Genomic DNA, 26010 nt, shown 5'->3' on the forward strand with positions numbered 1-26010 from the left:
AAATTCAGGCTAACTTTAAGTCTAGGGTGGAAACAGGCAAATCAGCTCAATATGAAGATCTACATTTGGCCTTAGATTTTAAAACAACCTATTAGGGAACTGAAACTTATGAAATTAAACAAGAGATCCCTAACTCAGCATGAGCTGAATTACCCCATAGGCTGGACTGACTCAGTCCCCACTGCTTACAGAGGAGCTCAGGCATGCAATGCACAGGCTCACACCTACTGGTAAACATTAACATTTCAGTGTCTTAATCATGGACTAAATACCATCAACAACAAGTTATTAAATAAGGCATCCAAGTATGGATTCAGCAAATGCTTCAACTCTGTTTAAAACAGTTCTGCTTTAATTAAAACCTCTTCCTGCACCATTATCGTCACTAAAATCTTGGCCCCTACATACTGAGAAAGCAGTATGGAAACAGTGTGGTGCTGAATACCCGTAATTCAAAGGGATGAAATGATGAATTTATGTACTCACTGTTTGAAACAAAGGTCAGCTAGTCCTTCTCATACCTGCATCTAACAGCTGTCCCAGAGATCATTACAATGAAAGAGAACTGCCAGGATACAAGACATGCAAACAGTGCCTTCCCAAACTAACTCTTGCATCATATCTCATAAGGGCTGACAAGACATGGGTTTTAATTTATTGCTATAGAAACTACCATATGGCCTGTTTCTTAATCCTCTACATCTTCACTGTAAAAGGGAAATCTACTGAGGAACAAAGATCTGGGCATGAATTTAAAGCAATTGCTTACATACATTAGAAAACCTCATTCCTTAATAGTCAAAAGCATGTAACCCTCAACCCCCCCCCCAAAAAAAAAAAAAAACAAAAAACAAAAAACCCAAACAAAACCCAAAGAACTAATGAAAGCAAATGAAAGCCGTCTTCTTAGTTAATGACATCTCCTGTGGCCATAAAGTATAATTCAAAGTACTGCATGACATGACGACACTTCTTTAAAATCATTTGAAGAAAACTTTTTTATCAGTTACTCAATTGCTATGTTTCACCCCAAAGAGGTCCCACACATCTGACATTTGCATGCTATTTCAAAGCAGGGAAAACAACCATAAAGGAAAAACACATTCTGAAATTTGGATAGGCAGTATTCCAACACTGCTGATTTTCATCATAAACAATGTCACCTCTTTCTTCTGTCATTCCCTCCATCTGCTTCATCAGCACAATGACTGTCTTCTCATAATGCAGCCAAAGTTACACAAAAGGGCTCTAACCAGGGCCTCAACATCTGGCCCTGAACTTACAACTGACTGTGTGAACACACATGGCAGAGATGCAGGCACGAACAGGAAGGGCAGAAGGAACAAGAACACCTCCCAAAGGACTGCGAAGTGTCCAGTTTTCTGCTTTCCGCTGCACCATCAGTCGTGGTTTCCTCCAACCATTCCTCTGCTGCCCCAGAAGAGAGGAGACCAGGGCTTTCCCTGCACTGCCCCTGGGCAGCACTAACAGGCTGCCTGCCTACTTGCTTCTCTGCCAAGGGCACAACTCTCCCACCGACAGAATCTTTCTGTCAAGTGTATCAGCACCACAGGCCTGACAGCTCCAGCACACTTTAACTGCTCAAAATTGCCAGCTCCTCAGCAAAAGTTCAACTCTACTGCAACAAGAGCTCTGTGGAGAATCTCCTCCCAAAACACAGCTTGTAAGAAAAACAGAAACAGAACATTACAGCATGCAAAATACTGAGATGTAAAGTATAAATGTATTTTTATATATATATATATTTATATATGTTATACATAAATATATATTTTATATATTTATACATGTATTTATAAATTTATTCTCAGATAGCATAAATGCAGACAGACTTCAAACCCCATGTGCTACACGTACTGCTATTACAAAGCCCTGTCCAAAGCCAAGAGAGACAATACACCACAGCAGGAGCTTAACAAGTTAAGCTTGCTTCTTTGCTTATAAAGCTACTTGTGATGATTATTATTATTATTATTGACTGACTAGGCATTTCTACATGAAATTTGCCACAGTCTTAAAATAAGCTCCTATGACAACAGAGATGACATCAAAGGCTAGTGAAATTAGATTTCCTTATCGAATTCCAAAACTGAAGTACAATTGAAATGCAACAGCTAAAGATAACTTTTTAAGGCTCCAGTTCAGCCTGTTTGCTTTTAATTGGTGGCAGACACCAGGATTCCATTTCATGCAGCAAGTACTTGACCTTCTAAAAATAACATGGGGGATTAAAGTAACTTCCACTGATTAACCTCTTGACAAAATTAAAAAATCCTTAAAAAAATAAGAAATTGGTAACCACGAAAAAGTAACAGAGAGGTTTCTACTAAAAAACTGATCTATATTTCAAGAATGACAACTCAAATCCTGACTCAAAAACAATTTCAGCCATAAAAATACCAATTAAAATGTAAATTCAAATGCTCTGTTAGTTTTCATAGAATCATAGAATGGCTTGGTTTGGAAGTGACCTTAAGAGCCACTGCCAGGAGCAGGGACACATTCCACTACACCAGCTCAAAGCCCTATCCAGCATGGCCTCGAATCCTTCCGTGAGTTCAACCCTTCTGATGGGGCATTCATAACTTCTAGTGTCTCACCACCCTCGTGGTAAAGAATTTATCCCTAATATCTAATCTAAATCTACACTCTTTCAGTATCAAACCATTAATCCACATTTTGTCACTATACTCCCTGGTAAGAAATACCTGTCCAACTTTTCTATAGGCCCCTTTTAAGTTCTGGAAAACTCCCCAGAGTCCTCTCTTCTTCAGGCTGAGCAATCCAAACTTTCTCATCCTGTCTTCACAGCAGAAGCTGCAGCTCTCTCATCAATTTCAGGATCCTCTTCCAGACTCTCTCCAAAAGGTTCTTGTCCTGCTTATGTTGGCAGTCCCAGAGCTGGATGCAGCACTACAGGAAGGGTCTCATGAGAGCAGAGTTGAGGGGGAGAATCCCCTCCCTCAGCCTGTTGACCACACTGCTTTTGATGGTCTCCTATCTGATGCTTCTTTTCTTTTATTACAATAACTGTATTTTATTCACTGGAATAAATAGAAACTTCATATTTAAATAGTTAATTCATCTCACCACCACAGAAGAATGGTTCATGTATCATAGTGAAGGATACATGGGAGACATGAAGTGCAAAAGAGGAGGAAAAAAAAAAAAAGCTTTTAATTTAAAATGAGTGGTACTGTACACTACAATATAATGTTTTTCCCAAGACTCTTACCTATCTACATTTTTCCTACCACATGAAAACCAATTAGAAATATGTAGCAAAAGCTATGGAATAGAAAGACTTTTTAGAGAGTACATTTACTTCCACTGAAAAATTCAGTATCTGTATTTGTGTGTCACGGTAGCACCTTAATAGCCAGATGTCTGAGAATTGAAAATGAAATGGTGCTGCCTCAGCATACAAAATAAGCACACTACAGAAACAGAAAAGAGCCTGGAGACAACAGGTTCCATTAAAACAGAATCAAGTTGGTAAAGGAATTAAGTGGAAGTTTTCCTTCATTATTTAGCAGTTATGACCCCAATCAGAAAATCATAAGCCATACTGTAGACTGCAAACATTTTAAAAAGTATTTCAGTCACAGTAGGAGTTTTCTCATAATCACACAAAAATAACTGGAACCACATGACATTCTTTATAGCATCTCTATGTATTTTTCTATGTGATATTGAGTGGATTTCATTTTCAAATTCTTCCTAATTGCAGTTTCTTTTATCTCTCCACATTCACTTTGGATACACTGCCCAGAGGAGTTCAGGAGACAAAGAAGACATTCTTCCCACAACCCTTTCTCAACACTAAACAGCTCAAACAAAACACAGGATGCTAAAAAGAATAACCAACTGACTGTGAAGAATGCAAACTGGTAAGAACCAGGAGGAGCTGCAGCTCTGCCTTCCCCCTCAGTAGCCAAAATAATGGACCATGAACAGGAAACAAAATCACTACAGAGAATGGAGTAAGGCGACTTCCCACTCTAGCAGACCCAGGAGAAATAGATCAGCAAGTCACAGCACATTCTGCAGATCAGAGATCCCACATCAATCAAATCACAGGGTGCCTTCCTTCCTCAGCACTGAAGTAGGAGTTACTAGGCTTTGCATAGAGGGGAAGAGCTTTCTGGAAAGCCATGGGGGATGTCTTCTTCCTTTTGTGGAGAGAAATGCAGGCTGCTATAAATCCAACAGAAGGCAAACATGAGACCAACCTTTGCAGAACTATTTACCTGGTATTGGCCCACTGGCAGGAAATGCCCAGCCTCAGACAAAGAGGCAGCTGGAAACTGTAATGTCTCACCAATATAAAAGGGGAGCAAAAAAGCATATTTTTCCATACAAAACTTTGAAATATGGCTTTGTCATAGCTTAGCTTTGATTTTGTTCTTCCCAAGTAGCTAAGAAGATATCAGAGAAAGCTCTTAGAGATATAATGCTATCAAATCATTGTTCTGGGGGCAATTCTGACAGAATGCTCTTCTTGTACCATCTCAACACAAATTGAAATTGATTAGCAGATTCTACAGTGCTTGGGAAACAAATGCTTGTCTGCATTAATTGCACAGTGGGTGCCTTGCTCTTGTTACCCTTGGCTAAAACAGGAGTTAGCCTATCAACAACCAAGGAGGTTTTTTTTTTACTGCAGCACAGGTTCCCCCCCCAACAGTTCACATGAAAACTGGGCTTTCAGGATCCTTCCAAAGGTTAAAATAACTCATCAGGTGCAAACATCAGCAGTGTTGGGATCTGTGAACAGAATCCTGTATGCAAATGGGGAAGAGACATCCGGCACAGAAATAAAAACTTAAAACAGCATGTTTCACCTTTCCCAAAAGAGGCAGTTAGACTGCTGTAAGTATTCCCATGAAGATGCTGCAGACTTTCTTGCTTATCTCAGAGGGCATTTTTCAATGTTCAATTACATTAAAAGGAAATTCTCCCTTGATTTTGGTGGTTCCTGTATCTCATCCAAGTTCAGTAACAGTCCATCATGATATGACATGGACAAAAAGAAACATACAGGACACATCTATAAAGAGCAAATGCAAACAGGAAAGACAGATTTATGAAGCCTGATGCATTTAACTTGTAGTGCTCAGCACAGCTTTCACAGGGAGCAGCTCCTCATTAGTTTTCAAGAATGAAATACCACTTTAAATGGAATAAATCAACTAAACTTGGCATACAATTATAAACAAAGTCCATTTGGATTTCCAGCTAGAACCACTGCAAGTTGCTATTCTTCAGGAACCAATAAAATCCATGACTGTTAGACATGTTTCTTGAGTTGCACCTGTCTTGCAGATTGCAAAACCACATCACTGAGCTTGAGGAATCCTGCCTAATCTGAACAAACATCTAAACTCAGCATTAGGTTGTAGTGATCAAAATTAACATCTTCCATTTGGGTTCAGAGACAATTTGATTCTGCCAATGCAATCTCTTTTTATATATTGACAACTATTACTATTATTTCACCTACTACCATCATCCTGCCAGCATAGACAAAGAAAAAAATCCTTTGGTATAGTCACTACCATAGCAATTCTTTAAATAGGTAAGATGCTTTCTGTCTTCCCTTACAAGAAAATTAAAGCAATATATATGTAAACAGCAAATTTAATGGAATTAGCAACTAACTGAGATAAGCAGACTAAGAGCTGGACCACACAGCAATATCCAGTGCCTGCCTATCTTATTAAAGCTCATGCAAGACATAAAACAGCTGCTAACTGTCAAAGGCTGGGTACAGTCTAGACTTTCTAAAGGCTGCTCATAAAATCTCTCAGCTATTACAGAAACAGCTGCTGCTATACCAGCTACAGGTTTCTGTTTGTTAGCCAAAACAGATTGGAAATAGATCAACAGGTAAGAAGCAAAAGCGCCAGAAAAAGGGTCAATCATCAGACTGAGAAATGAATAGAAGCAGCACACCAGATTCTATCAGTTCTAGAATGACCATACTCAAAGGTTGCTCAAAAGGTCTGGTGAAGCTTTTCTTTGAAACATTGCTCTGCTTTCAAGGCTCAGGAGAGTCACAGGTTTTCTCTATAGATCAAAGCACTTAAGATCCACAGGCTAAGAGATGATGAATGTGTTCAGATGAACAGAAGCTAGGCAGAGGTCAAGGATGACCCATACATGCCCCCCCTCTTTAACCCTGAGCCACAAATCTGGCTGACATCCCTAAAGCTTTCCTTCCTCAGACATTAGGTCGGGGCCTAGACAGCATCACAGAGCAGTTCTCAGTGTTTGCACCAGCCTTCTGCCAGCCCAAGGCACAGGAAGCAGAGTAAGTCAAGGAAAAGCAGAGCTAAGGAGAACAGAATGACAAGCCTGGGGCTGCATCTTAGGAAAATGGGACACAGCAACATAAATCAGGATACTGTGCCAACCCAACAGCCCTTCTGAACAAACTAGGACTGTGCTTTGCTCTCTGGCAGGGCACAGTGGGTGTCCCACTGCAGTCTTGGACACAGCAGGGCAGAGATGATGAGGAGGGACTGCAGGGTGTGGGTAACTTTAGACTGGAAGTAAGACTTGTAGCTGGGATGGGAAAATTCTTCTATGGGCTGCATACGTTCATAGCACTACTTAGCTCATAACAGAAATGCTACCTCTGTATTTCTAAAGTTTTAATGAATCAAGGCTTACACAGCAGCATATAAAATGACAAATTAGGAAAAGTGGAGAAACAGAAATCTCAGTATTGATCAAGCTCCTGCTGCAAACCTCCAAAGAGAAATTTGACACAGGCTTTAAAATTAGGATTCTTTTGAGACAGCTGCAAACTTGGCCAGGCTTCTAAGATGAAATACTGTAAAACTGCATATCTTTAGAGACACCAAATGGAGGCACTGAAAATAACACCTAACTGAAATAAAACCAAAATTCTCAACAGAAAGGACGGATCACTGTTCTGCAGTACTTTGTTCAAATTCACGGACACAGAACATGATTTGTCATTAAGCTTAATAAAAGATTGCTCACCTAAATTTAACACATCGCCTTGTCTTTCCTAGTATGACAATTTCTGAATAAAATAAAGTTGCATTCAATAACAGAGCACTGAAATTGATATTCACTTATATTTTCAGTGTATTGGCTCCTACGAAGACATGGCAAATGTGGTGATTTATAAAATGCAATTACAAGCCCACAGGACATTCTAGAAGTCTCATTTTATTCTACAATTTCCCAGGAGATGGCAAAAAAATGGGTTACAAACAGGAATGATTAGCCTAAGACCCCCACTTTTCCTGAAGTATTATAGGACAAGACAAATCACCTCTCACTGCTTTGCCCTCTAACTATTCAGTAGGTTTTAAAAGCTAGGCAGAAGTGCAAAGCAATAATGAGATTTTCCTCCTGCAAAACAAGTTTAATCCATCTTGTAAACTCCTCAAAACACGATGAATTTGCACCAACTAGGGCAACCACTTGGTCACTCTGTGCCTCTTGATAAAGCTGTTTCATGAGACTAAGATAGGAAAGAGGATCTCACACCTACATTTCCACCTCATTTCACACAGGCATAAGAACCTGGATCACTGTAGATTATCTGATGCAAGACAAATGCAGTGTTGTGAAGAATCATGCCTTTATTTCTCAAAATTATTTGTTTATATTTAAAATGAACATACATGCCAATAACTAGGCTTTTTCAACATAAATTACGTTTTCAGAAACAAATTATAAACTTACAGTGATTCCTCTAACAAAAGAGTACAGAGTGCTTTGTTACTGGATAAACTCATTCCCCACTGAGGAAAAGACTGATCCTCAGTAAGGTGAGTTAAGGTTGCAAGGTACCACTGAAAATGGCAGTGGCACAAAGTGCAGTTGGAGGAACATCACTAGTGGGCTGCCCACTACAAAAATGCAACGGATTTATGGGAGCAAGTCCAGGACAGGGCCATAAAGATTATTAAGGAGTATCTTTACATAAGGGAATGCTGAGAGGGTTGAGACTGATCAGCCTGGACAACAGATGGTTCAGGGTCAGGTAAGATGGCTCTTATTCATGTGTATAAATAACTGAATGGAAGAAATGAAGAAGGAACCGCAATGTCCACCAACAGGACAAGAAACAATGGGCACAATTTAAACCCCATGCCATTCCACCAGAACACAAACCAACAGTTTGGATTTTTACTGTGACAGAGGTCAAATACTGCAGAAGATTTCCTACAGAGGTTCCGGAGTCTCCATCTGCATACATATTCAAAACACAACCAGACACAGTCTTGGACAACATACTTTTGCTGACCCTACTTAAGCAGGACCTTGGGCTACATGACCTTAAGAGATTGCCTCCAATCTAAACAGTTCTCTGTGCCTGTGAAGACGATGTAAGAAGTTTGAGAATCTGTGGTGATAATTAAGTGACCAGGCTAGTAGGGTGTTTGTTTTTAGTCCTCTGTTCTGCCAGACTTCTTTTCCATAAGCCAAAGCATTTATTGTAGTTATTAATTATCACAATCTGCATAACTCAGATCCTGGAGGGACAAGCATATAAGCAATTGAAAGAAATGCTCTTCCCATTACTCAGGATAATGAGGCATTCCGCTTCCTTTTTTTCCTCTGAACTGTCTGCCAATTTCCAAAATAGAATACAAATCCAGCTGGGTTGCAAGGTTATTTCTTCATGGAACTTTTTATGTAAATGTGCGCATTTACTGTTGAGGATAACAAAGAAAGGACACGACACATGGCTTTATGCATGTTTTCCACCACACTGCAGCCCAATGTATTCAGGTAGGAAAAAAGTCATCCGACAGAGAGAAAAACAAAGAGAAGAAGAGAAAGACACCAAAGGCTGATGCTGTATGTGTAGGTCCAATTATTTATTAACAGAGCGTGTAAATTTTGCCCATGGTAGGATTTAATGGGAATAGAGAAGAGGGCTTCACTCCTAAAATATTACTACAACTGATATTTTTATTTTAAGATCAGATGAAGAGAGAAAAGCCACAAATAATGCAGCATTTCATGGGCCACTGGCTTGTTTTATTACATCTGTGCTTTGATTGCCTGCACATGAAAAGTGTATTTATGGCCCATTAAGAAAAGGAACTGAAATTTGTGAGATACCTAACAGGCTGTCATCCAACACCTACACCTGAAATATCCAGAAATGGTCTCAGTCTGGCTGTTGTGCGTGGTTGAAATGTACACATTCCAACCTTTTACAACTTCAAAATGCTCCCAGCAGTCCACTTCCCAGAAAGGTTTGTATTTTTCATGTGATTAAAATCACATGTGCTTTTGGCCATCTCTGAGACCATCACAAAGGTATGCTGAAATACAAAAATCTAGAAATGCACTGCTTTCGGTGTTACATCAATGAAGCAACAGAGCACCTGTGACAGTCAGCCTTTTCATTGAAATGGAAAGGACAAGAAAGCCCAGGGCTGCAGTACTGAGGCAGAATATGCGAAATTAAAGCATGAAATAAAGTTGAAGGAAGGTCACTGGAGACCTGGATGCCAAGATTTAAAAATCCTTGGTATCACTGGCAAATCTTCCACTGACAACTCTGTATTGCAGTTCCTCATTTAATTAGTATATCACACCACCTTTCATACTTGATATCAAGTTTGGACGAATGTGGACAGACACCGTGAAAAATCAATATAAAAATGGAACTTCTCAGTAAAGCATCAGACCACATACAAACATTAAGTTTACCTCAGCTCCCAAACTGAGAGAGATTATTTCATCTTCAAAAGCAGAATGTGTATCAGTATGAGGGGGAATTCCTGTTTTAAAAAAAAACAAACAACAAAAAAGTCAATATAATAATAGTAACAACAGTAAGAGAATGCTATCTCCATAAGAAAGCTCTATTTCTATGGACATCCATATAGAAAACTGAAATATATATGGTTGAACAAACAAAACTTATCATAAAAAAGGGCATTGCCTTCTGTAAGAATTCAGGACAATTGTCTTATTTACACACCCAGATTAGATGGACTCAATTAACCTAAGTGTCTTGTATAATCAGTGGAAATACTAGAACATAGTTCAGGTTACTCCAAGGCCTCGCTCACTCCTGGATGACTCCAAATGCTCTCCCTGCTGCAGAGAGCAGCTCAAGCACTTGGCTCTCCTTGTAGACAGTTTAGCCCAAAGCACCAACAGTTATGGTACATATGGTAATTTTGAGCTTTAGTTCATCCACGATCGTACATTTCTTCCTCACTCCCTTCACAGAAGAGTAATCTCAAATCCCTCTATTTCCTAAGCAAATGACTGCATTAAGGGTTTCAGCTTCAGCATTAGGACGTACTACCTCTGAGCCAGGCACTGCTAGGATCAAGTCCTGCCTCTGCTTTGCACTTTCCAGGCAACACACATCACTGCCAGGCTAACCCCTGGGAAATACATCTGCCAGTGCATGTATGAGTACACACACATAACTGAGAATTGCCAAAAGGACAGTCAGTTTTTAGGGTTTGTTTAGATTTCTCTTTCACATCTGCTAATTGGAAAGAAACTGGCAATCCCTGCAGCTTGTGTCACACATTTTAACGCCAAGTGCTAGAACAGCAGCGTGCAGCATGCCACAGCAAGATCTCACCACATGGTGGGGAACGGCAGTCAGCAGTCAGTCAGCAGTGGAGCAAGGGAGAACAGCAGACAGCCTGGGAGAACTGCAACTGCCCTCCTCTGATCCATTGGAGGCTGAGGCAGACAGAGTCATTCCTACACTGTCCAAACTGAAACAGTTTTATTTGTTTATTAAAAATTCTACCCAAATTCATTTTGGGCTCTGTAGAGAATTCCTGAGTTGAAAACAATTTTTTCTAAAGTGTCAGTCAGCTCTATGAAGCACTCTTATTATACAGCAGAATTTACATCTAGATGTAAATATTCTGAGATCCATTAGTTACAGTGAAAACAATACAAGTGTTTTATGAGACCACCATTTAATCTGACAGAAAATCAGTGAGACTTGAAAACCAAGGACAGATACCTGTTTGTTACAGCTCATAATCTGGCCTCGGTTCAAAGCACTGAGACTCTGCTTTAAGAGGCCCACAGAAATCTGTGCAATTCACTGTGCAGCAGGCGAACACTGACAGTTCTCCTCACTGTCACCCATAATTTGACCATGACCACACTGATTTACCCATCTCATTTAATGTATCTTATGTGTGGCCCCTCCAGCTTAGATACTCATAGCCATAACTCACTTTCTAAAATTTGAAGTATCATTTCCAGTGAAAAAATGGCTCAGAACCAAGATGCAGACAGTATTAATCTGACTGCACTCGGTGCTCAATCATATCATAATGATTTGCACTTAAGAAAGGGTATTTTGCTTTGGGCTTGGGTTTTTGTTTAATTTTTCAAAAAAAACCTGCTTCCATTCTTTATAGAAATCTACAAATCTAACTAATCTCCTCAGTGTCCCAGCCAGTAGTACACAATTAGATCAATTTAACAGATTGTCAGATACACAAACAAATAGGATCAGCTTTTCAGACCCTTGTTCAGCAGACACTGTAATAGCTGTCAGACACTAATTCTGAGAGTAAAGCCATTGTTCTTTCTTCCTAAGGACAAATGAGATACTCACCCTGGAAAGCAAGCCAGATACTTAACCTTCATGACTCAGCTCAGCAAAGAGTACAGCACGTGATTTATTCCCTAGAGGTGTGATTAGCAGCTTATTTTTCTTCAGAAGCCTCCAGTTTGGGAAAAATTACGAAAATACACTAATTCCTTATTTCTAAGATAAGACACTGTTTCATCATACTTAAGACTCCATATATCACATGCACTAACATCATATGTACTAACAGCAAGAACCATTTCCTAGAGACTGCATGCACATTACAGGACACAATACAAGTTTGGAGGAGGAAAAATGCACTTAACTAGAAGACTAAATATGACTATTTATTCCTATAGTTAGTTTTCAAATCATGGCCTTGGACTCAAACACCATCCTTTTCCATAATAGTGGTATCAAAAACTGCACTTCTGAACCTAAGTTCCCACATGCAGAAACCAGTATTAAGACTTTAGTTTTGATTCAAAGCATCTCTGGTCACAGAGGAAATACACTAAGCAAGTGTAAAAATCCTGTAGGTTAAATCCTGTCCCTACACCATTCCACAGTTAGATGCTACACTCTCCTGCTTTTTAGTGAAGTTGTACTGGCTTGGCTGGGATATAGTTCATTTGTTCCACAGTTGCCTGTATGGTGCTATGCTTTGGATTTGTGATGAAAACTGTAGATAGTACATGGATGTTTTACCTCTTTCAGAGCAGTGCTTACACAGCATCACAGCCTTTTATGGTTCTCATGTTTCCCTGCCAGCAAGTCAGCTGGGGGTGCACAAGAAGCTGGGAGGGGACACAGCTGGGACAACTGACCAAAAGAATACTCCATATGATCATATGACATCATGATCAGTAATAACACTAAGGGTCAAGTTTACCAGGGATGTCATTACTCAGGGACTGGCTGACCACTGATTGGCCAAGGATTTTTTTTTTGCATTACTTGTCTTCTTTTGTTTTGTTTGCTTTTTTTTCTAACTTACTAAACTGTCTTGATCTCAACCCATGAATATCCTCACTTATCTTCCAATTCTCTCCTCTACCTCAGTGAGGGGAGTGAGTGAGCGAGCAGCTGCATGGTGCTTAGTTATCTACCAGGGTTAAACCACTATAGAAAATAAAGAGCTCAAAATTTCTGAGGGACAAATAAACTTACCTTGTCCAGGCTCATACTGATTTACAGTCAGTTGATCAGGTTTATGTTTGATATATCCCTGCTTTAAGCACTTCTCCAAGAATGGGTTGCAAATTTCAGGAAGACCTAGTTATAGAAACAGAACTGTAAACAAGACAGGACAGCTTTTTACAATAAATATAACTAGGAAAATAGCTAGCTTCATATACATGCAAATCCATCTTTAATGATGATTACTCTGCATCTGCTGCTAACACACACATCAGAATTGGGGGCTTAATCTTCAAGTCCAATACATTTTTAAGAACTCAAAATTAAAAAGGCCACTCTTCTAAGGCCTCTGCATTCAGAAGCAGACTACTCCTTACAAATGTAAACTGTAGTATCTCTACGCATAAATAAAACTACATCAAATCAGAGGTAAAGTTTTCACCAATTACAATAAAAAAAATTGCAGTCAAGAAGCAAAATTATTATGCAGAGAGTCAGTTGTGCAGAGAGCTCTCTAAAAAATTTATTCCCTGGAATAAATGTTACTGAATTAGATTAAGTATCACCAAAAAAATCTGCTGAAGTTAAGCTGGTATTAGAACAGGAATGGAAGGTATAGTCCTCCATTGAAGGATTGGTTTGCTATTTCACCAAGGATTGATTGAAAAATTCTGCTGAAGGTAACACCAACAAATATATTACTACTGTCCCTTTCATGAATCTACTGGTTTTTATTCTTGTTTTCTCACAAGAAATGTTTATGCTTTTCTCACACATAAAATAGTCTGTGAGACTAGAAAACAATTCACATATCAATCCTCTTACAATGACATAGCTTCACAGTTAAAACCTTAATATAACCAAAATCCTTCTGTTGCATGCTACATCCAGCTCAGCACATATGCATCACCTTAAACACCTACAAGTCCTACAGGAATTTAACTCTCCTATTTTACTATTTTTACATCCAAGTCTATAAGATGACTCACTTGCTTTGCTCTGACTCACAGCTTTCAACTCCAAATATGAATTATTGAAACCTTTACAAAATTGCTTTCAGAGCAAAGGAAATTTTATTTCAGTGTGCATCCAGCAAGCTTCAAGCTGGTTGAGATAAATATATACAGCAACATACGTCACATCCCCCAAATAAATTAATATGCAATTTGTAACACGTAATTGTTTTATGGAAGAAAAAGCTAAAAAAGGAATGACAATTACAATCCCAAAAGCCTTATTTGACCAGACCTCAACAAAGGGCAGCAACCTCTGGCTCCAAGTGAGTGGACAACAAGCTTAAAGCACTAACAATAATTTGGAATGAATCTCAAAATTCAGAAGCACTTTTGTGTGTGCTTAAAATACAGCAAAGGTCTTCTTTAACCAGACTCTCACAGTCATAAATGAGCGAGGCTTAAAGGCTTTACATAATGGTTCAAATATCAGTGCAAAATAAGCACAGGAAAGTTCTCACCTCCAGGTAATGGTTTGTCTTTATCAACATTATTGTTATCATAGCGAAACTCATATCCAAAATGCTTTACTCTTCTATGCTTTAAAGTCTTCTGGGCTGTAAAAACACAACTTTAAAGTGAGATTAGACTACATGAAACATTGCTGGCAATTTACTATGTTTCCCTATTCCATCCTACTTGTTAAGCCTAAACATTCTTTAACTAGCAGTTAAAACAGTGTATGTGACCCTCATTCTTCATGCACACACTTCTGCTTATTATCTTTTGTAATTCATCACGCATCACATTCACTGCTGTTTTGAGTCAAAGGGATGGTGGGTTTGTATATGCAAGAAGCAGGGAATACCAGGTTTTTTTGAGCCAAGTTTAACACATTGTTTTCTTGCCCTGCTCTCTGAATTTACACCTGATGAACACCCTACAGATACATCAAGATCCGTCATTGGCATTAATCACTGAGTTACACATTAGCTAAGGTCAACATAACCTTCTGCATTACTCCACAGAACTAATTTACACAGGAACTCTGAAGTGTTTTCCAAGAATTCATTTACTGAACGATTTAACTCCACAAGCTCAAGTGAAAGCATGAAAGCATCCAGAATGTATGCCTCACTAAGTTATTTTTTCATATAAGACATGGCTCTTCAGTTGGACATCAAATTACAAACAGTGTTGTGCCAAGCACATAAAAAAGACTTTGTCTTTGGATGCAGGTTTGTTATTCAAGTTAATCCATTCTAGAATATCAATTCAGATCTCTTGCCCCAAGGAGCTGATTACTTGCAGTATAAGACCCAATTCCTAAAATGCTAAGAATAAACACAGAATCATTTCTGACAATACATTTACTAAGATGTAGACTTCCTGTAACCTGAAACTGCAGGAAAAAAAACAGTCTAAAAGTATAGAATGTCTGGATTCCTATAACTGTACCCACCATTCTGAGTATCTCCATCTCCCTTCCAATCAATACTTTCCAACATTCTCCTTTCTTCCTCTGGAGAAATAATCTTTTCAATTACCATTAAGCCTGGAGGCAAGCTTGTAGGAACAGCATTTTGCAAGGAAACTGAGGTATATGAAAAAAAGAGAATTTTGTCATTCCTTAGAAAAAATAAAACCTGTGTTCCCTATGGGGATATAATTACTTTGTATGAGAATATAGTACAGCTGAAAATAGAATCATAGAAATATTTAATGATACAATGGAGTCCTTATTGTGGTCTTATCTGGATAATGAATGATCCCTTTTTGCCATGACAAAACAGGGTAAGGTCTGAGTTCTGCATCATTCAAGCACCTTCTAAAAATTTTACTGCATAAGACGAACAAGATTTTACACTATTCAAACACAAAACTCCCTTGTGGTTTTCCTGTAAAAATAATGGTAAACAGAATTTCCCAATCACTTCAAGGTTCTACCTGAATTTTATTTTAGTTTTGCAGAATTTTATTGATTTACCATAGCAGCAGATTGCTTTCATAGAGAGTACTCTGTAATCAAATATGTACCAATGTAGAGTACAGAACAATACCTAGGTGAACATGAAACATCACTGATGTTGGGACATCCAGTTTGCTACCCTAAGAGCTCAGAAAAGCTATTTGCTGGCAGAATGCACAGACCAACACCAGGTACCCTTTCTGCTGGACGCTATGAACGCTCACAGGAAGAGCAACATTTCTTGTAGTAAACAGCTTATAATCAGTCAAAAAAAAAAAAATAGTACTGGGGAGAAGGGGGAAAAAAAAGAGAGAAATTTCACTGTGCGTATTTTTCTTCTTGGAGCTGAGACAGAGATTGCTAGACTAAGGACACATTAGAAATCCAATAAACTGTCCAAAGATTCTCTAGACTCCTTAATCACACAAACTTCATGTGCAGTACTGAATGGTCAGAAAATTACTCAAATCTTTTTTTCCCTTTTGCTTCCAAGCAATAGAGTTGAAATTAGAGTATCCTAACCTGGAATACAAAGAGCAAAGATTATTTTAGGTCCTGAATCTCAGATTCTAGCTTTCATCCTCTGTGTCTACAAAAACTGGTGTGCTTTTACCTGTATTTACAACCCAGGAAGTAAAAGCAAAGGGGAGCAGTATGCAGAAAGCTGGATATATAGGAGAGGGGGAAAACTGTACCTTTTTCCACAAAATTAATGTATAGAACAATGTTTTGGCCACAGTCTTCCAGTGTTACTTCCTTTCCATTAAGGCCATTAAAGGCTTTCTTGGCTTCTTCTGTTGTCCTGTATTTCACAAATGAATATGGTTTATTTGGTGGCATAAAGAGTGTTTCCATTGCTCCATATTCTTCTAGTATCCTGAGCAACTGCTGTCTACTCATTCCATTACCAAGACCAGCATTGGCAATAACCAGGCTCTAATTGAAAAAGGATTAAAAAAAACACAACAAAACAAAAGAATTAGTGATTATTGTTGGTTCATTTAAAACTAACATTTTACCGAGAGAACAGCACTATAAAGAAAAATTAAACCCATGAGCACTCTTTTGTATTCTGGACAAGATATTTACATTTCCAGGAGTTTGTTATACAAGGCTAAGGCAAGCTCTGCTTGCCCAGCACACAGTCTGGCTGAAAGCCTTGCAATCTCTATCAGGAACACCTCCTCAGTTAATGCACACTTTGAAGTGGCATGTGTGCATCAAGTATACTGCAAGCAAACAGTGGCACTGGGACACATAATTTTGGAGGTTTCTGAAACAGCTGGGAAAAGTGTTCAATTATTTCAAATGAGAGCACTTCACTTCTCTAAAAAAAAAAAAAAACCAAACCAAAACAAACCCAGAAAATGAGGTTTAGAACCAAAGAGGAGGGTCATTAAAAAAAAATAATGATACACTGAGCACTGCTGGGATTTTGCCTGTTGTGAAGGCTCTGTTAACATCTGTTCTAAGCACTGCATCAGGCTGTCCACTACAGATCATGTTATTCAACGTTTACCTCATTATTGATTACTGCTCTTTTCTAGAATGTTTTGATGGAGAGACTCATGTGTATGAAAGACGGGCAGAGGCTCAAATCACCCCTTTCATTTAATCTACAAAGACCCCACTATACAACTACTGCAGCACATGCAGCAACTGATGATGTACTTTAGAGATACTCAGGCTCTTGCACAAAGCCTGGAAGTATCTTCTATATTCCTACACAAGTCTATCACTAGCACTATGATTTTGTTTCATATATCACTTATTCAAATATTGTGTCACCAAAAAGGACCTTGTTGGACCCCAAAATTACTCTTTGGATAGATTAGATGGATAATTTGATACCTGGGACAGTTTCAAGGGGAACAAGTCCCAAATTACAGACCCATTTCCAAGCAACACTAGAAAAACACAGTCTTTGTTCTGAAGAGTTTACAATATAAACAAGACTGCTGAATCATTAACATCTGTCCATGTAGTGTGGAATCTGAGCAAAAATTGAACCACATTTTATTACAAAAATGTATAAAGATCTAATCGATGTTTCTATATTTGAATGGGAAGAATTTGCAGGATCAGGATGAACAAGCATAGGGTAAATTATTCTGCTCTACAGTGTTTCAAGCCAATTGTATTTCTTCATAAATGAGAGAGGGAAATTAGAAACTCTAACCTCCCTTTCTGTCTGCAAGTTCCTGTCACTTTTTGCTACATGAGTATCTGTGAGGTCATTCTCTGATCTGGTGAACTCTACTGTGGTAGAACACTGCAAATCAAAAATCTAAGATGCTCTCTGCTAGGTCTCTTCTGCAGGGAAGGAGAAAGCTGTCCCCATTTAAACAGCTACAAGTCAGCCAACCAGTTCAATTACCACAGAACCACAGCCTTAATTTGTTTAGAGGAAAAAACAAAATGGAAAGGATTTCCAAGATAGACATGTTTTTAATGAGGAGCTTAGATGAGACAAATTACACTTGACAGAGAACTACGGAGGACAGAAAGGTACAAAAGTGAAAAGCCTGAGGGGAAAAAAAAAAAGAAAACCACAGATAAAGAGAAGAAAAGTTTATCTAGTTCAATAGCATTTCCAATGCTTCCTCCTCAACCCAAGTAAGGTTAAAAAAACCTTATCCAAAGGCCATCAAAGCCTCTCCACAGACGCCAAACTGCTACAGTTCTGCTTTGAAATCAAAGAAGCACAGAAAACCCTCCATCTCGGGAAGTGCATTTTTAAGAACTGCATTTTACACAAGATACATGTAAGAAGAGAACACAGATAAGCAGCATCTTAACAGCACCATCAAAATCACAACTACCAGTCACCTGTGTGGCATGGGAGACACACTTTATGCCTTCATGTCTCATCAATGTATGCTGAGCTCTGACCTGCTTCCTCAATACCTTCTTCTTCATTTTCTGGACTTTCAAATTATCTTCACTGGTTTTAGCATCCATACTGCTGTTCTGGAAAGCAGAAGTAACAACATATAGTGAGTGTCCTGCTTGAAAAGGATCTGTCCCAAAAAAAAAGCTTTAAAAGATTGCTATGATGCTTGATTTCATTTTCCCATTTTTCATCTTCTTCTTCACTCCTTGATTCACAGACACAGTATCGCTACATCCATTTGTGAGTTTTAACCTGTCTACCCCACCTGTTTTCGTACAGTAATTTCAGCTGATTTCCTTTTTTCTATAGTCTCTCCAGAGCAGAACATGAAAAAAAAACTATGTGTGGAACTGCCATGAGATTTGTATTGTCTCAGCTTCTCAGTTATTCTCATGCCTCACCAACTGTTTGAGTTGGAGATGAAATGTTTGGCTCCTTTTACCTAATTGCAACCAAGTGTGACATTTGCCTTTCTTGAGAGAAGAAAAATATGTGCAATACTTCGATGTCCTAGAGCAACCAACTAGGATGCTCCACACGTCATTTACCACATCTCCCAAACTTAATGCAAATCCCAGTCCTGCTGTGAGAAGGAACAGAAAACTGTGTACCTACATATATATACATATATATTAACTACTGAATTGCATGGCAACACAGCATTTACCAACCAGTGAGCACTCAAAGGTCACTGGCATTCTCCAAGTTTTGCTGGATCTTTTGCCACTTTTGGTCTAACACTATATTGAGATCATACTGTAACTTCCCACATTTCTCTGAGCCTACATTCTTTTCCTTCCTTTTTCCTACTTCCTTCAAATCCCAGGGAGGAGTCCAGATCTCACATAAGATTATGACAGAGCTCCCAAACATTGATGCAGCTTGACTTTATCTCTCCCTATAACATAATCCCTCACCTGTATTTTAGAGGTATCTTCTCTTCTTTGCCAAAAATCCTTCTAACAGTACAGCTGGACAATCCAACTGCAGTTGTCTGTCCTGTTCCATTCTTCTATGATCAGCAACCTGACAACAATCCTTCCATCTTCTCTTCCGGTCAAAAAATGGCTTTCTTTCAGTTATTTTTAAGGAAAAAAACAAAACAAAACTAGGCAAATTACCCTTATATGTAATCATTTAACTCTGTCACCTACCCCAACAGTCACTCATCCACTTGCATGCCTTCTGGCTTGCATGACTGCAGAGCTGCTCCTCAATACCTAAACTACAGACACAACCATGATAATATGACAAGGTACCAGAAAAAATGGTACAGGTAAAAAAACCCCTCATATTAGTATTTGCTGCAACTTTGTGTTGAATGACCAAGCAAAAATTTTGTTTTAAACAAGCACTGATATGCTAGTAAAATTGTTATAAAATATTGAAGTGTTGCACAGGAGCTGTAAGTATATATTCCCTGTGATTGCTGAAGCATTACCATCATCAACCTGCATAACTTTTAACTGAACTGCATAAGAAAAATCTTTAAAGAGAATCAGAAAGACAGAAGCACTCTGTGGAAATAAAAGATGCTAATCCTCCAAAAAGGAGCAGGATAAAGGAGCTGTCCAATAAGACTCAGTCTTTTGCCCTTCCTTTCCACTTACTAGTTCATTCTTCTTCCATTCTCAAACACAATTTTACAGGGTCTTAAATGAATTGAAACCCTTAATCAACAACAATTCCAAGAAATGTAGGAAGTTACTGGCATGGTGGGCATCAACAATTGTCTCCTCATATGGTTTCAGATGCCTGCTGTCAAGTTTGAGGTGGCACATGCAAGGCTGTAACAGTTTGAACCCTGACCTCCTGGCATTATTCAAGTTTTTACACAAATCTGACCATATAAAGACCACATTTATATCCGAGCCTGACCAAAAAAACCTCTCAAAACCAAAAAACGTTTAATAAACTATTCAGCACCAAAATCCATCCTACCACCATTAGACTCTTGGCATTTTCTAGGATCTCTTAGAGAGAATTCAAGCACAATCATGCTCATATGCAATAGAGGTAAAATGCAAGAGACAAAAATCTCACAAGTAATAAAGCTGAAACAGGGCAGAATGTCAGAAAAAGGAGAAGACTACGAAAATAATTATTTCACATGACTTCAGAAATGAAGTGTAGAGGCTGAAAAGATCAATGGGTTATAGAAACAATCTTGATCTCTGCAAAATTAGTTTTATTACAGATTTGTTAGGAACTGTGCCATTTCCCTTTAAAGCAACAGTGCTCATTAAGGGCTTTTTGCCTACTTTATACTCTGATTTTTTCCCTTCCCTTCCTCAAACTCTTGGTACCTTCCTAAATAACCATTTTCCCTTTCTAATGGCACCACTTGCAAACAGGCCACAGCTCATTCTTTGAAAACAACATTCTTCCTTCTAAAGACAAAACAGTTCAAGATAAGATTTTTTACTTAATCAATAAACAGTGTTAAACACACAGAGATCCATGGTCCTCTTAACCTTCATTATTTAAAGAATGATCAAAAAATCCCACACTTGCCTAAACCAAAAAAAAAGAACAGTGAGAGACACACTCACAAAAAACAAAACTAAAAAAACAACACCCAAAAGCATAAGATAATTAGAAGCCAAGGCAACTGAGAGAGGAAAAATAGAAGTCTCATGAAAAGAAGCACAAAAAGTTTTTATTAAGTACATTCTCCTAAGTGTATCTAATGGATAACCCTTACAAAGATTCAGCTAATTTGCAGGCTCCTTCAGCAAGCCTACTATGACCAAGCTGTGCAATTATAAGATTTTACAGAATGACAAAAATCATTTAGGTTAAAAAAGACCCGTAAGGTTGAGCTCAACTGTTAAACCAGAACTGCTAAGTCCACCACTAAATCCTGTGTCCCTAAGCATCACCATCTACACAACTGGGTCCAAAAGGCTAGGCCTGCCCCACTTTGCCACATACAGGTGAACAAAGGCCCACATCTTTACAGCCTACACATGTGCAGGTTCCTCTGTGGAGGATGTCAGGCAGTCCCAAACTACTTCACAAGAAAGTGACACATCTTTGATTTGGTGAGTTTACAGAAAGAGAGCAAAAGTACAGGACAGGTTAATACTTTGGAACCAAGCAAACTGGATTCAGATGGAAAAGCATGGGGGCTATGCCCATCACCCATAGCAGTCAGACCACTGTCATGCAGAACAGAAGACTGCAGAAGAGACGACTTAAAACTGAAAGGGTCAGGCCTCTCCCATAGCATCTACACATCTACACACTGGACGACGTCATCTGATCTCCGGGGAAAGCAGTTCTGTTTAGTCAGGCCTGTAGTCAGGTCCTCAGAAACGCCCACATTCTCCAGCTGAAGGCAAAGAAGTCATGCCACCGTATTTGTCAAACTAGCACAGAAACTGAGGCTGGAAGACTACATTTTATCCTTTCATAACCCCTGAACTAAACAACGGAACAAGGGACAGCAGAGGTGTGATTCAGCTGTCTAAACAGCATCTAACACTGGCAGAGATGATCTGTTCAACAACACTCAGCCTTTCACCTGCTGCTCAAGCTGAAGACCTTCCTGATGTGCTGTGTCATGCTTGCCAGCATTACTCTGGTGCCTACAGCTTCTGAAGGCATTTATCCCTGCATAGCTGAGACAGCAGAATCTGAGCTGGGTCTAAACTCTCTGTCTTGTCTGTTGCATCATTACCAGTGGCTCAATTCAGCAGGCACAGAAACCAGGTCTGCCCTAATTTCTGAGCAAAGGAATCACACTCAACTGTATGAAAGTAGGAAACTTGATTTGCTAGGATCTCACACCTCCTTTAGAAAGGCCACTATGACTACAGAAGAAAAAGGGTTAACCCACTGTTGCATTCATTACTGTTACCACCTAGTTTAACAAGTATTTTTAAAAATGATCTCCTGAAAAAACACACTGAAAACCGTTTCTCCCTGAATACAAGATAAGGTTATAGCACGCCACAGAACTGGCCTGAAGTTACTACAAGGATTAATGTAAAACTTTGATGCAATGCACGAAGCTTATTTTGTAGAAGCCTCATTTGCTGGCGAAGCCACTTCGGAAAACCCAAGTACCTGGTGGCCGGGCAGAGCTGAGCAGCGGCTGTCGGCAGAGGGAGCGCCACGATCAGCGAAAAGTTTGTCTCTTTGTTACTCAGTTTTGGCTTGGTTTTATGCCGGAGACAACAAACGTATAAGGGCACAGTATTCACACAGACATCTGGGGAAAAAATATACATATATATGTTCAGGAGGCCAGAAGGTGAGATTTAAAAGCTTTAGCATTGGTTAAACGCGCCTGAAGGCATCCAGGCACCAGCACGTCCCCGCGGCTGTCCCATCCCACCTCTGCTAGGGACAGCCAGCACCAAACCTCCCACTGACACCCCGCAAACCTCTGGGCACTTGCTGGAAACAGCAACGATAATAGGAATAACCACAGGAGAGCGCCCTTAGAATCACAGAATGCTAAGGGTTTGAATAGACCTTAAAGATCAACCAGTCCCAAACCCCGCGCAATGGACAGCGATGCGTCCTGCTAGACCGGGTTTCTCAAAGCCTTGAACACTGCCAGGACCGGGGCACCTACAGCCTCCTGGGCAACTTGTTCCAGGGCCTCACCACCCTCACAGCAGCGTCCCTTCTGCTCTGTCCTGAGCACACACGGGGGAGGCTATAAAAGCTGTGAGACAGACGTAGGGACTGGCTTGGCCTTCTCCCCCTTACACCACCTCGTGCTGACAGTGACAGAGATAGAGCCGGAGCCGCGGCCAGGCCGCCGCGGGCTCTGCTCCCCGCACAGGGCGGCACGGCGGCGACGGGACGGGAGGGGCGGGCCGGGGAACCAGCGGCAGAGGCTGCCTGCGCTCCCGTGGATCCCCGTCCCCAGCCAGAGCCGGGCGAGGCCCGGACGCTGCAGCCCAGGCCCGGCGGGCGCGTTACCTGCAGGAAGCGGCCATGTCGGGGCGGGCATCCGGCACCGGCACCGCCTCCGCCGCGCCGTCATGGCACCTCCCCGCCCCTCTGCTGGAGCGGTGCCGCCTCGGCGGGGCTTTGGCGGGTGTCAGTATCTGCTGCTCTTTTACAGGTCAGGGGAGCGAAGCTTTGAGATTCATCAAGACTAAGTGCCGGGTCCTGCTCTTGTGTTATAACAACCCCAGGCAGCGCCGCAGGCTGGGGGCAGAGTGGCTGGGAAGGACCTGGGGGCGCTGCTCAGCAGCAGCTGAACGTGATCCAGGGTGTGCCCAGGTGGCCAAGAAGGCCGATGGCATCCTGGCCTGGATCAGCCATGGTGTGGCCAGCAGGAGCAGGGCAGTGACCGTCCCCCTGTACTGGGCACTGCTGAGGCCACTCCTCAAATCCTGTGGTCAGTTCTGGGCCCCTCACTGCAGGAAAGACATTGAGGGGCTGGAACGTGTCCAGAGAAGGGCAGCGGAGCTGGGGAAGGGTCTGGAGCACAAGTGCTGTGAGGGAGCTGGCGGTGTTTATCCTGGGGAAAAGGAGGCTCAGGGGGGACCTCATCACTCTGTAAGTGCCTGAAAGTAGGTTGTAGCCAGGTGGGGTCATGTCTCTTCTGCCAGGTAAGAAGTGACAAGAAAAGAGGACGTAGTCTTAAGTTGCAGGAGGTTCAGGTTGGACATTAGGAGGCATTTCTTCATGGAAAGGGTGATTAGGCCTTGGCATAGACTGCTCAGGGAGGTGGTAGAGTCACTGTCCCTGGAGATGTTTAGGAAAAGACTGGACGTGGCACTTAAAGCCATGGCCTATTTGACATGGTGGTGTTGGGTCAAAGGTTGGATTGATGATCTCCAAAGGTCTTTTCCAACCTCACTAGCTGTCTGATTATCTGCAAGCAGCCAGTTCTGTGTGCCAAGATTTCCCAATGACCAGGCCAGGGTTCTCCCATGGCACGCAGGTGTGTCCTGCGGAGAGGGACATCCATGCTGAGTGGATCGAGGACAGTCAGTGTGGCAAGAGGAAGGGGGTGAGCAGCCCCCTACAACCACCTTCCATGGACACATACCTACTGTCGCTGTGCCACCTCTTGTTCCTGCTCACTCCATGGTTTCACTTGCCAGCAGGCCCTCCCCATGCCACCTTTTCCCCAAGTACAGCCAACTCTTTCCCATCCTCCTCTCTATCCACAGTCTCCTTCTGAGTCCTCACAGAACAAGTGCAATGCTTTAACCTTATATGCAGAGGGACACCATCCCACAGCCCCACACCTGCCTCCATTCCTTCATTGGAGCCTCCTCCAACATGGGATCCAAAACTAGATGGGGGAAGCCACATCCACACTGCAAGTTAAAGACAGCTTCCACCAGGCCAGGATGGGTTAAAGACAGCATCACAGCTTCCCCCAGGCTCAGGTGCTCACCAGAAGGGACCATGCCCTGAACAAGCCACCATCACAGCCAGCACTGATCATGTTACCTTTGGCTCGCCAACGCACCAGGGACAGACGAAGATAAAACCATGTCAGACCAGACAAGGCCATGTGAAGACCGAGCCTCTGGTTGTACATAAATATTCTGCTGCACCACTCTTGACCTGGCCAACAACCCCCCTAAGGCTGTGGAGTGAACCCACTCTAGTGAGAGACCTGCCTCACTGAAAGGAAGCATCTCCACACCTCACTGACTCCCTGTGGAGAAAGTGGTCCCTTAAATCAGAGATACAGTGTGTAAGCCTTTGCTTCATTTTTCTTCTTCATAGGCTAACCAAGCTTCATACTGTGCCCTTAGACATAACCTTTCTCCCTTTTTTATCCAAAATGCTGGAATTTGGGATTGCCTACTTTTTGTTTACCTGAAAAATATTCTACTTCTCACTGCATCTTATTACCTAAAGCCTAACACTTTTTTTTTCCTCTCTCTCTCTAGTTAAGTACCAAGCTGATTTTAATTTTTCCTCCCTCAGCCTCCTGTGGGTATGTAACTTTTCTCAGCATCAATGATGTGTGGGATTCCCAGGCAGGTGGTATTTAAGGTGACTGATGAGCCTGTAAACCTGTAGACTCAAGCCAGCTCCTCAAGTTTATCCCAGATGCACACTCTGGAGAAATCTACCCATGGCTGTGCTTACCCAGAATAAAACAACAAAAAATCCATCCAACCAAGAAACGAGAACAAAAAAATCCTTTCCCTTGGAATGTATACCATGCCCTATCCCAGGGACACAGCTGTTCCACGTGCAGAAGGTACAAGTGCACTAAGCATGTGAGGCTGACAGGGCATATCTACCAGCCTGTAATATTTGGGAGGTAGGAACTACTTGGTCAGAAGAGTGGTTCCACTTCTTTTCTCCACCCAGTCTATGCTATTAAGTCACCCTCTGTCCTTGACCCACACAGTGGTTAACAAAGCGTTGTGATAGCACAGATCTTCTGCCTAAGTTCTTATATTTAAAGTATGAATATTTGCTACCTGCCTAGTAAGAGTATAGCATAGAGCTT

General features: G+C 40.8%; 1 protein-coding gene across 4 annotated transcripts in view; it reads right to left on the reverse strand.

The window, feature by feature from the left end:
• ALKBH8 (alkB homolog 8, tRNA methyltransferase) overlaps positions 1-23588 on the reverse strand; it is a 44744-nt gene extending 21156 nt beyond the window's left edge. The window contains exons 1-8 of one of the 4 annotated variants that reach the window (XM_066175779.1): positions 23499-23588; positions 22632-22776; positions 18497-18632; positions 16363-16603; positions 15161-15292; positions 14220-14315; positions 12776-12880; positions 9733-9803 (exon numbers count right to left, since the gene is read on the reverse strand). In XM_066175779.1, the coding sequence (XP_066031876.1) occupies positions 9733-9803; positions 12776-12880; positions 14220-14315; positions 15161-15292; positions 16363-16603; positions 18497-18632; positions 22632-22776; positions 23499-23562 (990 nt within the window). In that variant the 5' untranslated portion in view covers positions 23563-23588. Of the gene's footprint in view, positions 1-9732; positions 9804-12775; positions 12881-14219; positions 14316-15160; positions 15293-16362; positions 16604-18496; positions 18638-19477; positions 19562-22631; positions 22777-23498 lie in introns of those variants that run through there. The other 3 variants (XM_066175782.1, XM_066175781.1, XM_066175780.1) reach the window with 3 other exon arrangements.
• Positions 23589-26010: the final 2422 nt, after the last annotated feature.

This window comes from Chamaea fasciata, unplaced genomic scaffold, assembly GCF_029207755.1.
Source record: "Chamaea fasciata isolate MVZ Bird 193981 ecotype frontalis unplaced genomic scaffold, bChaFas1.0.hap1 SCAF_2, whole genome shotgun sequence".
NCBI classification, from domain to species: domain Eukaryota; kingdom Metazoa; phylum Chordata; class Aves; order Passeriformes; family Sylviidae; genus Chamaea; species Chamaea fasciata.